Here is a 13,045-nt window from a genome sequence, read left to right on the forward strand (position 1 = left end):
AGGAGGTGTCATGTGGAAATCAATGTGGAATAATCGAAAAGAGGGTGGTGCTGTCCAGTCTCGTTCCAGGGTGTGAGCGCTTGGGCAGCGCCCAACAGGAGCACACACCTCATTAGTAAGTGAATGTTTTTATTTTAGAAAGAAACAAAAATATATTTATGTGTAGGTATAGATTTCTTCCAATTTCTTTGTTATTTTTTCAAGTGGCTACTGAATTGTTAGAATGTAAACATTCAGCTGTTTGGACATAAGTAATTAATATATAGAACCTCTCGGTATATTTCTTTTGGGTTAGAGGTACAGCAGATAGATTGCTGAGATACTCAAGGTACTGTGAAGAGAGAAAGTTTCTGAAGCTCTGGAGTAGACAATGCATCAAAGGTATAATCAAAGTGTGTGTTAAGGCAAGGAAAGTGTTTCAGGTTCTAATGTTCAGGTAGAGGAGACTTTCTGGCTGAGTCTAAGGCTAACGATACACAGCAATGCTAATCACTTAGGCTGAGTCAGTACTGAAGAAGGCTGACTTCATTTATTTTAGATCAAAATGCTATTCAAGTTGGAGTTTAGGCTGATAAAAATGCCTACGCAGACCTGCAAGGCCACTGTAGTTCTCTGCATGGCCCACTTGTTATAAGTTCTCTTGACTCCATTAACATATTACCAAATAATCACTTAATCCTCCAATATCTGCAAGTTACAAGTACTTTCCTGTCTTATTAATGGAATTCATGGGTTATTTGGAGTCAAGCTTTTATTTTGCTTTGCTTGGGATTTCCCGCCTCTCAGCCTGCCGGTCTGCAGAGCTCTGCTGTAACTGCATTACCCAGTCCTTCTGAAACCTGTCCACTGGTTTAGACAGAATGACTCTGAACAGTGGGAGAAGTGTTTTGAGTTGTCTCATAAAACTGTCATATTAACAATCACAAGTAGGCCTCAGCCCAGGACTCTGCGCTTGGTTAGCGCGTGGCCCGGGAAGGGCTGCTTCGCTTTGGAGCCCAACTCCGTGCCATTCCCCGCTGCGAGCCCTCAGTTGCTGGTAGCTTGCTCTGGGAGAGTAATAAGTATTGTTGTTTAGCAATTGTGTTGTTGAAATTCAGCTCCACTATGTCTGACAGTATTTATCTAAAATACTTTCCCTGGTGCGTGTTCAAGTTCCAGTAAACCGTGTCTTATTGTGCGACCTTTTCATTTTCCAGTGAAAAGGGATCAGCTCGTCAGATAAAAGCTACAAGCCAGAGTACAGGAAAAATGCGTGCTCAGAAAATCCAAGCATGATTGAAAACAAGATGTGTTAAATCAATGCGGTTTATCGCCTGCCTATTCCTGGCAATTGCTGTTCTAAGCTCATTCTGAACACACACAGGATGATAAAAGTACGGTGTCAAGCGCTCACTGGGGTGGGAATACAAGCAAACATGCTTATCAGACTGGCCGAGTGATTGTACCCCCTTGATAACAGTTATTTTCAAAACTCTTTGGGTAGAAATCTGAAGAACAATTATAAAAGGAATATGACTCTTATTACATCAGAAGATATGCCAGTAGGGAAAAAATTACAGATTTATCCTTCAACGTTAAGAAAGAAAGAGTGTGTTGGTCTTCAATATTCAAACACCACCATCCATTAACACAGTGAAAAACATCCTCTTCTTATTCAAATATGATCTAAATTTTTTAAAAATCCAAAATGAAAAAGATTGAAAGCAAAAAAAAAAAAAAAAGGCATCAGGATCTTCCAACTTTAGTTTACATGAGGGGATTCATTTTAGTTGTAAACTTGCCTCAAATTTGGAAATCTAAATTAAACTTGTGGAAGGCCAAGCTGTTCAGATCATATCACACCCCATAACAGGAGCAACTTCCTTGTCACCTTGGTTACAGGTAGAGAGTAGTACACGTGCCCCTAGTTAGGGTATATTCACCAACATCCAGTTTTAGATAGAGTGTAACCCACCAGGGCAAGAAAGGGGTCTCTATAAATAGGTGTTCTATGTCTGCCAGTGACTTCGCACCAAGGATCCTTTAGAAAAACACCAAATGGATGTGTTATGAAATAATTTGGTTTAATGTTCATCAACAGCATTTTGAGTCTATTTTTCCCAAAAGACAAATAACTTTTCAGAGAACGACCTAGACTGAGGAGAACTTGGTGAGACAGAAAACACCGTTTCTTGATCATTGGTGGGGCAAGTTTGAAATACCAACATGTCCTCCCCAAAGGATTTTGTTAGTTGATGCGCTGAGCTTTCTGTAAAGAAATCAAGCCAAACAATTCATTCACCTGTATGAAGTCAGGAGCCTGGGAACAAGAATTCCTCCTAGTGCTGGATTTCTGTTCCATAGATATTTAATAAAAAAGAAGCAGTGTAGTCAGTTTGGTAGCAGGTCTTACCAGTATACTACAAATAAAGATTCATCATTAAGAAAAAGTAGTCATCTTGGAATAGTAAGTAAAACAGTTGTTCTGATTTACACAGCCAGACCTCTCGGTGCCTCAGTTTCTCACCTTCCAACAGGAGTAATAATTTTTGACATTTATGTCAAGAGAATATAGAAGGAATCAATGGTATAGCATCTGTAAAGCACTTTGATATTACTGGGACAGGCATCTTATATGGCCTCCGAGAATATTTAAAATGACAACTCTAGAAGTAGTCATTGTGATCCTTCACATCTATTAAAAAAACCTTCAGAGGTCCTTATAACTTAGAGAATTATGTTTAGGATGCAAAAATCTTAAAAATTAACTTTCTTTTGCAGATGTTTTTAAAAATAACCTATATAAATTGGTATACTATATAAGTATAAATTGGTATAAATTTTATCATGCATAGTTAGGAAATACACATTTCAAAAGACTTGAAATTGTGCATATTCTTATATCCAAGAATTTCTCCCATGTTGTTGTTTATAGAACTCTTAAGTCGGTGAAAATTTGGGGGAAAAACATACATCCCCTTTAACAGGGAATGCGTTACTTAAATTATGGCCATCTATATAGTGCAAAATGCTACAACCATTAAAAAGACTGAGGTGGATATAAATATGCATATAATCTATGTTTACATAAAAACAGGGAGAATGCCTGAAAGCATATGTACTAATATAAATAGAGATTATATATGAGTGGGGCTATTATGGGACTCTTCCCCTTTTTCATGTTTCTTTTGTGTATATTATACAATAAGAATGTATTTATTTTAAATTTAGAAAAACAGCAAAGCTATTTCCATTTTGAAAAACAAAAGAAAGTCCCTCTTAATTCTTCCTTCCTGCTCTTGATTGCTTTTGCTTCTGGAAGAGTTATTAATTTCCAAACACACGCAAGTTCTTTGCCTTCCAAGTGACAATCCTCAGAGTCTAGCATCTCTTTCTCCAAGTGTCCTCGTGGGCTCCCCGCCGCTTTCCCGCTCCTTCCTCTCTTTAGTCTTTGCCTTGCTTACTCTGGCCCCACACTTTGTAAAGAGGACGTAGCCACACAAGCCAACTGATTGTACCTTCGGTAGAGAGAGGTATTACTTCCTTCGCTTGATTTTCGAATCCCATTGCTGTTGCCACACATCAAGAGGTTTGAAGACTACAAATAAGAAGTCAGAGCATGTTCAAAGCCAGTCTGGAAATTCTCCTCTGGCTCCTGTGTTGGTAAATTCTGCCCATGCTGGCTTCATCCTGACACCCTTCTGGTTCAGTTACAGCTTTCTGCAGTTCCGTGAGCCTCTTCCCAGAGCTCTCCTGGATCTCGCCCACCCCTGAGGCAGGCTGCCGGGCTGGAAAGGCATTTCGCACTGAAAGCAGGGGCTTCGCTTGCAAGGGATCAGGTGTAGGTTTCTCGGGGAGTGGATCCCTTCCGCGGAAGAGAGGACCCTGAATGCTGTTGGTGCACTAAACCTCTGGGCAAGGAATGAAGTCTCCTTATGGCTGAAAAGGCTGCAGAGTTCTTCATGAACCAGATTTCTGGCCCTCGTTTAGGTTTCTGGTTGATTTTCCCCTTTATGTATTTTAGATAGTCTTAAGGATAGGTTTGTGAAGATAACTTGCTGTTTTATTGTTTACCTCTGGTTGTTAATTTAGTGACTGAGAGAAAAATGGGGCCATTATGAAACAAAAAGGCTCAGCCTAACACATATGTAATAACTCCCATGCCCAGAATGGATCTGCCTTGGAGGGAAATGCTCTGTTGTTAGCCCTTTAGTTCAAATACAGAGCAGTCACCAGGGAAGGTTGGAGACCCAGGTGCTGGTTTTATCATTGCCTCTGCTATACGGTTTTATTTATTATTTGGCATAGAGTCTAGATATTTGTTTGGACATTAAATGGCAATTGAATATAAATATGACCTTCCCAGTAATATCTGCATTTCTTTTTATTTCCAGTCAAAATGACATCATGTCACACAACCATTAAAAAAAGGAAATTAAAACCCCAGAAATATGTTAAAACACTGCCGTGAGTCGCTGAGCTGTAAAAGCAGGGGAGCGCTGTGCTCTAGGCTGGAATGGCACCCCGAGCGCTTTCCCTGTGATGTTGGGAACACAGCTCTCCAGCCTCTCATTCCATCATTTCCAGGAATAAGTGCTCGAGAAGTTACGGACAGAGCAGCGATTTCTCTTAAAAACAACAGCAACAACAGCAAAAAAAACCCTCTGTGAAGAGAAAAATCAATTTTCATAACTGAGAATGGGATTTTAATTTGCAAATAAATGCCCTTAAAGAGAATGTTCTTTATTTGACGTGCTTGTGAAGTGGATTGAAAAAAAAAAAGGCCAAAGGCATGAAAAGGCCACAGTCCACATGTATCCTTAGTTAGGATTTACTCATTATCACACGTTATGAATGGATTTCATAAGCTTGTCATTAGTGTCAGTGCATAAAATCTAGTCATGTTACGCTAAATTTTATTTGCATTTCGCATGTTATGCTGCCTGAAAATTTGGACCCTGGGAAAAATAGTTCTGTGGAACCAGAGCTGCTCTGTCTGGACCGGGACCTCAGCCGAAGCTCAAAAGAGGAGGGCTCTGTGTGGGCTGGTTCTGTATAGAAAGTTACCGGTTTCCTTTGGGGAAGTCTGAGGTTGTGAGGCTTGGAGGCACCCCCAAGCCATTTGTAAGCAGTCCCAACACAGGGTAGATGAAGTGGTTTCATTTTTTTAACCATTTAATTAACTTTGACTTTTTGAAAACAAATGACTTCAATGAAGCTGAAATGCCCGCTCCACGCATCTGTCCCCCGCTCCCAACTAATATCCAGCCCCAGTATCGTATCAGAGCTGTGAGCAAGAAGACTCTTCGGAAATCTCAGCTGATACGCCTGCCCTGAAAGCTGGCCCTCCTTTTTATGCATTTATGGGAAAGTTTCAGACAGGCAGTCACATGCACACACAGCTCCGTAAGGTCCTACGCAGCTTATTTGGCTCAAGTGTACGTACGTCTAAGTTCGAACAGGTCAGTGGAGGACATCTTAATTCAAATGTCTGTGGCTCCCTAATAGCCTGACCACCCTTTAAATACGTGTGTAGTTAAGTGTAGTGTGACCCCCATCCGATCACTCAGGGAGGCAAGGAAATGGATTCTCCATCCGGAGGGCAGCCTGCTGCGAGGGCCAGAGCTGCGTTTCCAGCTCCACAATGGAAGTAGTTCATCTCTCTTTTTGGGGTGGACTAGACATACCTCTCAGAAAGTTTATTTTTAAGGCCTTAAAGTGTTGTGACACAAAACAGTTAATTCCTGCAAATGCCGTCTGAACACATGGCAGGCACTAAAAAATGATGATTGAATCAATGGAGAATTTATTATCTTGTGAAATTTTTAAAATGCCCACATTGGCCCCATTTTATTCTGGTCATTTAAAAATGGAGGTTTTTCTTGTTTGGGATTACGGGTTTTTCTAAACCTCTGAGCCTCCCTTACGCTGTTTCCGGCCCTCCCTGGCTTGGTGTGACGCCCTCTCGAACCCTAACCAGGGAGTGTGACTTGGCGCTGGGAAGCGGGGGCACCTAGGCTGCTCTCACCGCCGCATTCCTTTTACAATTTACTGCTTCATCTGTTGTTTCTTTTTTCAACTTAAAGTGCTCGTGCTTCTTTATTTATGGTTAATTATGCCCAATTAAGTTTTCTTCTTTCTCTACTGGATTCTCGGAATTGTCCCAAGTTTTAGGGGGAAAAATTGATTAGCCCCATTTCTACTGGTGTCCCCTGAGCCCTGTGCTTGAATACAATGAGGTCACTTTGTTGAAGGATTAACTTTATATTACATTCTTGCAGGGTAGATGTATGTCCCTAAGGTACCACTACCCCCACTGAGGAAATAAATATACCATTCTTTATGATTCCTCCCTGTTACCTTCTCTGTTGATTTTCAGAGAGTTTATGAATAGTCACATATTTATACAACTGGCCAAAAGTATACTACTTATTTTTCTTATGGTCTGTAATAACCTATGCAAGGTTATTAAAGGGTATACAGACCCCTTTTAAGGCATAGTTTCTTATGTCATTACTTTATACAAGCAGGTCAAATTCCATCTTGGCAATAATCTCTTGCTCCTAACCTTTTTCTTTGATTATAAAAGTAATATATGTTCATTGTGGAAAATGTAGAGAATGCACAGCACAAAGAGAAGGAAGAAAAAGCATTTTAAGGCCCTCTTTTAGAAACAACCACGGTTAGGCAGTTTCCACAAAGACGCATTTTCTTCGTTCTCTGTGTTTGTTTTTTTAAAAAGTAACCATATTGTACATGTGTTCCTGGGAGCTGCTTTTTAACCTCGCCATGTATTATGTCAGTAAATCCTTTGTTCCCTGTGGCATTGCTTTTGAGGACTGCATCATATTCCATAGACATTTCATCTGTTTTCAGGTTGTTTTTTTAAAAGAATCTTTATCAGATGCTTGCTCCCACTCAGTAATTGGTTTATTTTTTTCCTCTAGTCAACACAGTCAGAAAAGTCGTCAGACACCTTTGAATTTAGGGCAGCGAGCTTTGTCTTGCCTATCTTTAGTGTTATCTTTGTGTACAGCACTGGACAATGGCAGTGAGCGAGTCAATAGCTAAATTGAGGGCGGATTAACATATTTAAAGATTTGAGCATAGAGCAAGTCATAAAGGCATGGGAAACAAAAGCCCGTGTCTTACTATCTGAAACATTTTCTCCAACATAGTATACTTCCATAGAGTAGATGCCTATTTTCCTTTGAATAATGAGTTTAATATACCTAATTCAATTATTCTTTGTGTCAGCACAACGGCTTCTCCTCAGCTCTTTGGCTATTAGTTCCATGTGATATTTGAATCGGTTCTTTTAATTGCAGATACGAAGTGTCAGTCATTCTGCTGTGTGTTGGCCGAATGGCCAGGGAAACACAGCCCCCTTCCCATCGATCAGACAGTCATTCAATTAGCAACCACAGTTCCTCACACAGTAGGAATTCATTTGTTAGGCAGGCAACTGAAGGGGCGGGTCAGCAACTCAAATTTTATTAGTGGCTGAGACCGAAAAATAAAGCCAAGAATTGAAAACTTCAGGATGCTAAACTGTGTCTTCAGATATTAAAGTGATGCATTTAATTGCCTACAGCTCTTTTTATGGCTCAACTTCTTGGCTGGCAATTCGTATGGCGGGTGGGGGAAGGATGTGCTGTGTAACAAACCCAGGTGCTCGTTCCTGTCACCCTCGTGTATTTCTTGATTAAATCCCCTGTATTTCATGAGCAATAGCTTCCCTGCACAAAGACTCCTGTGCCTTTTTCTTTACAAGTCTAATTTGAAAAAAGAATTCTTCTCAAGGGTTTAGAAAGTAATCATAAAATGAGAAGAATAATAAATATTGTGCCTTAACACATATACTAGCATAGATAGAAAGATTTGGTACACCTGGGTGTAATTTTAGTTAATTTCCATAAAAGACAGGTTGAAAGTTTACTGTTCTGGAAGTGGGGGGGGGGGAGGCATGGCTACATCTCATATTTGCAAAAATGATTACATTATCTGAAATGAAAATGCTATTCTATTAACAACTTCAATAAGCATTGCATTTAGGGAAAAAAAATCTTTTTAATAAAAAGTTACCTAAGTTCGCTTTAACTTAAAATACACAAGTGAGGAAAAAGTACTTACTCTGATTTATGTGTCTTTTGGAGGTGTAATTATTGGCTTTTTACTCACCTATGTAAAACAATGTACTTTTGTAAATGGATTTCTGGCCACTTTATGCAGACTTCTCCCCCCACCCCCTATTTTTTTTCTTACATAAAAAGTAAGCACTGTCAATCAAGGAATTTTAAGGTTTATTTCCTCTTTAGAAATGATTGATAGCCTTTTAGATTTACAAGTTGACAAGTTAAAGGGTTCTATTGGTATAATTATGTACTAAATTCACAGTCTTTCAATTTAAATGTCCTTTTAAAACCACGAGATTATCATACCTGTATTTTGAAAAGCGGGCCAGTCAGTTTGGGTTGGTACACAAATTGCTGCCATTAGCCTCGGGACCTATTTGAATTTAATACGGTTTTTTAAAGTTAGTAGTAGTATGAATCTTACTTTTAAAATTTAGGTTAATGGAAAGTCATTTTAAGCAAAGCATGTGGCAACTTGTTTTCTAATGTATAGCTAAATCTCAGAACTACAAAAACTGTCTTTTTTTATTCAGTACGGGAGAAAATACGCAGTTGAACACTTTGGTTACACTAAAAAAGAGAAGTAGAAAAGCACCCACCCGCCCGTTACTTAGAAGACAGGAGGGGCACGGGTGGAGGACGGAGCTGCCATCTTTTCCTTATTGGGGGAAGAAGGCTGATGATATTTTAGATCCTGGAGAGGAAATTTGAGAATGACGGACCAGCGTCCACTTTGCACGTGTATTGCGGTTGCTCTAAGGAAGCTTCAGGAGGGTGCCGTCAATGCGGGTACTGCAAGGCTCATTGTCTCCGCCTGTCATGACAGGGTCGCTCTTCAGTCTTTGTGTGAATTCTTGGAGACCCAGCTGCTCTAAGCTAGTGCTCCACAGAGGCTGGTCTTTTTCCCGAAATAATACTGATGTTGATGAACCAGTCTGTCATTTTAGATGCGAGGGTGTCGTATAAAGGTCATTTTCAGTGCCCAGCTCTTTGCTCCTCTCCAGACTCTTGTAGGCTTAATTGCCTCTGAAGGCACCGAGACATTGTATCAGCTGAGGTCCACAAGAGGTTTCCCAATGAAGCAAGCGCTTTTAACTCTCCTCCTTTTTATAATCTGCAGATACCCTCGGACAAGCTCTTGAGCATTTTGACCTCAGCTTTTGACTGAAGTGAACCCTAAAACCTCACATTAGATACCGCTTTACTTTCTATTTTCAATAATGTCAGGAATATAAAATTTGGCCTGAAGAGCAGAGTTCAGGACCTGCTACTACGTGGTCTTTTGAGCGAGTCACTCCCTACCACGGTCAGTAGCAGAAGTAAGATGGTGGTGACGCTCAGCAAAGGAAACATTCGTCTGATCATTTCAGGATCTAATTCAAAGGTTATCAGTTAAGCCTTAGACTTCCCGGCTACCACCGCACCATCAGTGTTGCAAATCACGTTCTGTTTCCTGAAACCGCTCTAATTGTGTGACTTCTCCATTGCAGCGCTCAACGAACCTACCATCGACTATGGTTTCCAGAGGTTACAGAAGGTCATTCCCCGGCACCCTGGAGATCCTGAGCGTTTGCCAAAGGTGAGGAAACCTCTTCTTTGGGTCACGGTCTCTGGAAACTCGCACTTGGGTGATTGGCAGGAAACTCTGCCACTGATAAAAATGAGTTCATAGATAAGCAACTCAGTATTTTTGTTCTTCGTGTGCTCAGTACTACAAGGTAAGTGATAATAAAAGTAGCAAATATTTATGCTGTGCCGGGTAATATTGTACATACTTTTACACTTTTTGTCATTTCTACCTCTCAAAAATCCCTCTGAGGCCGGCACTATTACCACCTCCGTTTTAGAGATGGGAATTATCAAGCAAAGAGGTTAAATCATTTGCCCAAGGTCACACAGTATGTAAATTGTTAAACTGAGATTTGTACCTAGATGGTCTGGCTCCAAAATCCAGGTTATTAATCACTACATCATCCAAGTTCTCAAGAGGAAAAAGAGCACTGCTTTTCTACCTACAGAAAAATTAATCCTTATCCCTGGTAAGGGGAGAACAAAAGAAAACACATTGGTAGATCTTGCATCTGGACAAATAAGACTCCTCCCACCAGAGGCATCCCATCCAACTGGGAGATGAGGTGAGAACCGAAACAAAAAGCCAAGGCAGAGGAACACATGTCATGCAGCGCACGTCATTAATTGCCAGTGTGAAAAGAAGGAAATTCTCAATTGCTGGCTTCTGTTCTGCACCTCTTGCCCATGTTGGGAATATTCCCATCTCTGTTCCCAAGGAGCCTGGGCCCTGGAGCCTGGGTGGGAGGCTCTCCAGATCCAACACCCCCTGTAGCAGGAAGAAAGGGTACATTTCGCCCCAGTCCAGTGAGGACTCAGAGGTGAGAACGGTGATAGGTGAGAACGGTGATGTGCAACGGGAGCTGGGATTCCAGGATTCGTGGAGCTACCGTTCACTGTTTACTGGCAGCAGACTGAAATTTCATTCACTACATACGTGGAAACTATTAGAAATTGAATGAGTAGATGAGAACCCCTCTCTTGGCTAAAGTATGTCTAGAGATAGGTCTGTTTCTCCTCGTATAGCACTGATAAAAGTGAGGTTGGCCTCCTTCCTCGCTCAGCTGACCCTTTGCGGGGAGCAGTCTGGCATCAGATTCTCCCTCTGCGCCTGCTGCCCGGGGAGGCAGAGCCTCCCGGCGGAACAGGCCCGGTCAGGAGACAGCGCGGGGGTCCGGTGGGGCGGGGGGTGCTGATGCCCAAAGAGAAGAAGGACCGTGACACACAAACACGTCCGCCCTCTGCCTAGACCCAGGGAAAGCAGCACAGCCTTTGGTCTCCCCCATCGGCTTCCCAGAGCAGCCCCCTTCCACCGAGCGCTGGTCACCTTGGTATAAACTTCTTGAAAGCTGTCACCTGAGGAGGAAGTGGGACGCTGTGTCTCTCTGTTCATATCCTTGTCTTGGGAAGGGGCCTCCATCTTATACATCCCTCCCTTTCACCTTGATTTATTCTTGGCGAGTGATTAAATAACCTAACAGCAATAGTGAATGGCACTCTGCTTCCATAGCATACATGCGCAGTGGAGAGATTTACCTTTGGGTTCCTCTGTCTAGCAAGAACCTAACTTCCATGCATTTCCTATGGGGCAGTATCTGGCCGTTTTATCGGTCATTTTCTAGCTTGATGATACAAATAGTGTGTGTCCCCTCGGTGGAGAGCGCCTTAGGTGCCTCGGTGGCGGGAGGAAGGCATGGGGGCGATGCCAGAGTCTTCCCATTGTTTCCATGTGGGGCTCATCGTCACTTTCCTTTTGACGTCTGCTGTCTCCAGAGTCTGTTGAAGGGACTGGAGGGGCAGGCCAGCCGGGGTGGCGTTCAGGGTGAGGGCACACGCAATGCAGAGTGGGTCAAGGTGACTGGCTCTGCAGCCCGGGTCAGAGTTCTTCGTTTAAAAAAATTCCGAGCAAAAGTCTTTACCTCTGAGCCTCAGTTTTCTTCTCTGTCAAATGGAGAGGGTGACATTTCCTACTCGTCTGGGTTGCCACTTACTGAGCACGCAACTAAAGGCAGCTACGATGATGTGCCGAAGAGCTAGAGTGGGCCCCTGGCTCCTGAGGCCTCTCCCCACCTTCTCAGCAGGGCAGGGAACCTGCATCCCGGCCAGCAGCTGAGTGCCTGACTTACCTTCTGTGCCTCAGTTTCTTCATTTATAAAATAGGGCCATGATCATGCTGACTTTAGGCGGATTACGGAGGATGAAAGGAGGTCATCCTGTGGGTGCCCACGGCGCAGTGTCTGGCCTACATAAGTAACTGTTGAAAAGCAGGAAGCAAATTTGGTTTCACCTGCACGAGGTCTAAAGAAGCCAGACAGCACTTTTCTTCTCTATACAGAAAGGAGACAAGTAGGCATACAGGGCTGAGTTTCATGGGCTTACTTTTAAAACCATTTTTGACGGTTGTACATCACGTTCAAAACCAGTGAACAAATAACCCAGGCACGTGTCGCTTCATCCCCGGTGGCCTGAGGGTGGAGTGCCCAGCCCTTTTGTCCTGGGTTTGGGACGAGTAATCAAGGACGCCGTGGACTTGTGTGTTGAGGAAACACTCCACAGCTTGCGGCTACCACTTGACCGTGCAAGTACGTGGCCAGAGCCCACCCCAGGAAGTCCTCTGTGTGACTCCGATCAGAGCGGCCGTCCTCTTGGCTCTGAATGTTAAGGTGGAGGGAGGGTTCAAGAGCAGGGTCAGGAAGTGGCGGATGGAGCCAGCACGAGCTATTCCTGTGGACTTGGGAGGCTTATCCTCTCGCTGTCCATTGTTAGGGGGAGAAAAAGGGGCTCCGCCTTTCTTAGGATCATGGTCAGTGTTTGTCAAACAGGAGTGTTTCACTGAGCCGTGGACCACACACCTTAAAAAACAAACTGCACTTTATTAAACCCATGTGTTTGTGAATAGACAAAGCTAGATTCATACAGCCACCCACATATTCTGTCAAATGAAACTGCTCCAAAGACCGAGCAGACAGCTTTCCATAATAATATGCCTTTGTATACTGGCTTGCGCTTTTTCAAAGAACTTATACAGGCTTTGTTTTATTGGGGCCCTTCTTGTGAGAGGGGCCAGGAAAGTGGGCCTCACTCCTGGTCGCCAATGAGAGAACGGGAGCGAGCCGGGTCCTTCTCTCTCAATTATTTTGTCCCTGAAAGTCACCATTAGTGATAGTTGCTGTGCACACACATTTAAAATACTGTAATTATGGTAACCCCAGATGTTGTTTGGTTTCCTTTTCCATATGCACACAGGGAAGGGCAGGCTAAGGTTTTTGAATCGCAGCATTCTGTTCTGTTTTGTACAGACCCGCCTGCCTTTCTCTCTCGATCCTGGCAAGAGGGGGAGGAACATGTGACCAACTTTGGGG

General features: G+C 42.7%; 1 protein-coding gene across 3 annotated transcripts in view; it reads left to right on the forward strand.

Annotated features, from left to right (window-relative positions):
* EBF1 (EBF transcription factor 1) overlaps nt 1-13,045 on the forward strand; it is a 376,276-nt gene that overhangs the window by 331,043 nt on the left and 32,188 nt on the right. For all 3 annotated transcript variants that reach the window (XM_054568111.1, XM_054568112.1, XM_054568113.1), the window contains exon 11: nt 9,605-9,693. In XM_054568111.1, the coding sequence (XP_054424086.1) occupies nt 9,605-9,693 (89 nt within the window). The remainder of the gene's footprint in view (nt 1-9,604; nt 9,694-13,045) is intronic.

This window comes from Pteronotus mesoamericanus, unplaced genomic scaffold (genome assembly GCF_021234165.1).
Source record: "Pteronotus mesoamericanus isolate MK-2021 breed Mesoamerican mustached bat unplaced genomic scaffold, CSHL_Meso_final contig_2, whole genome shotgun sequence".
In the NCBI taxonomy this organism is placed as follows: domain Eukaryota; kingdom Metazoa; phylum Chordata; class Mammalia; order Chiroptera; family Mormoopidae; genus Pteronotus; species Pteronotus mesoamericanus.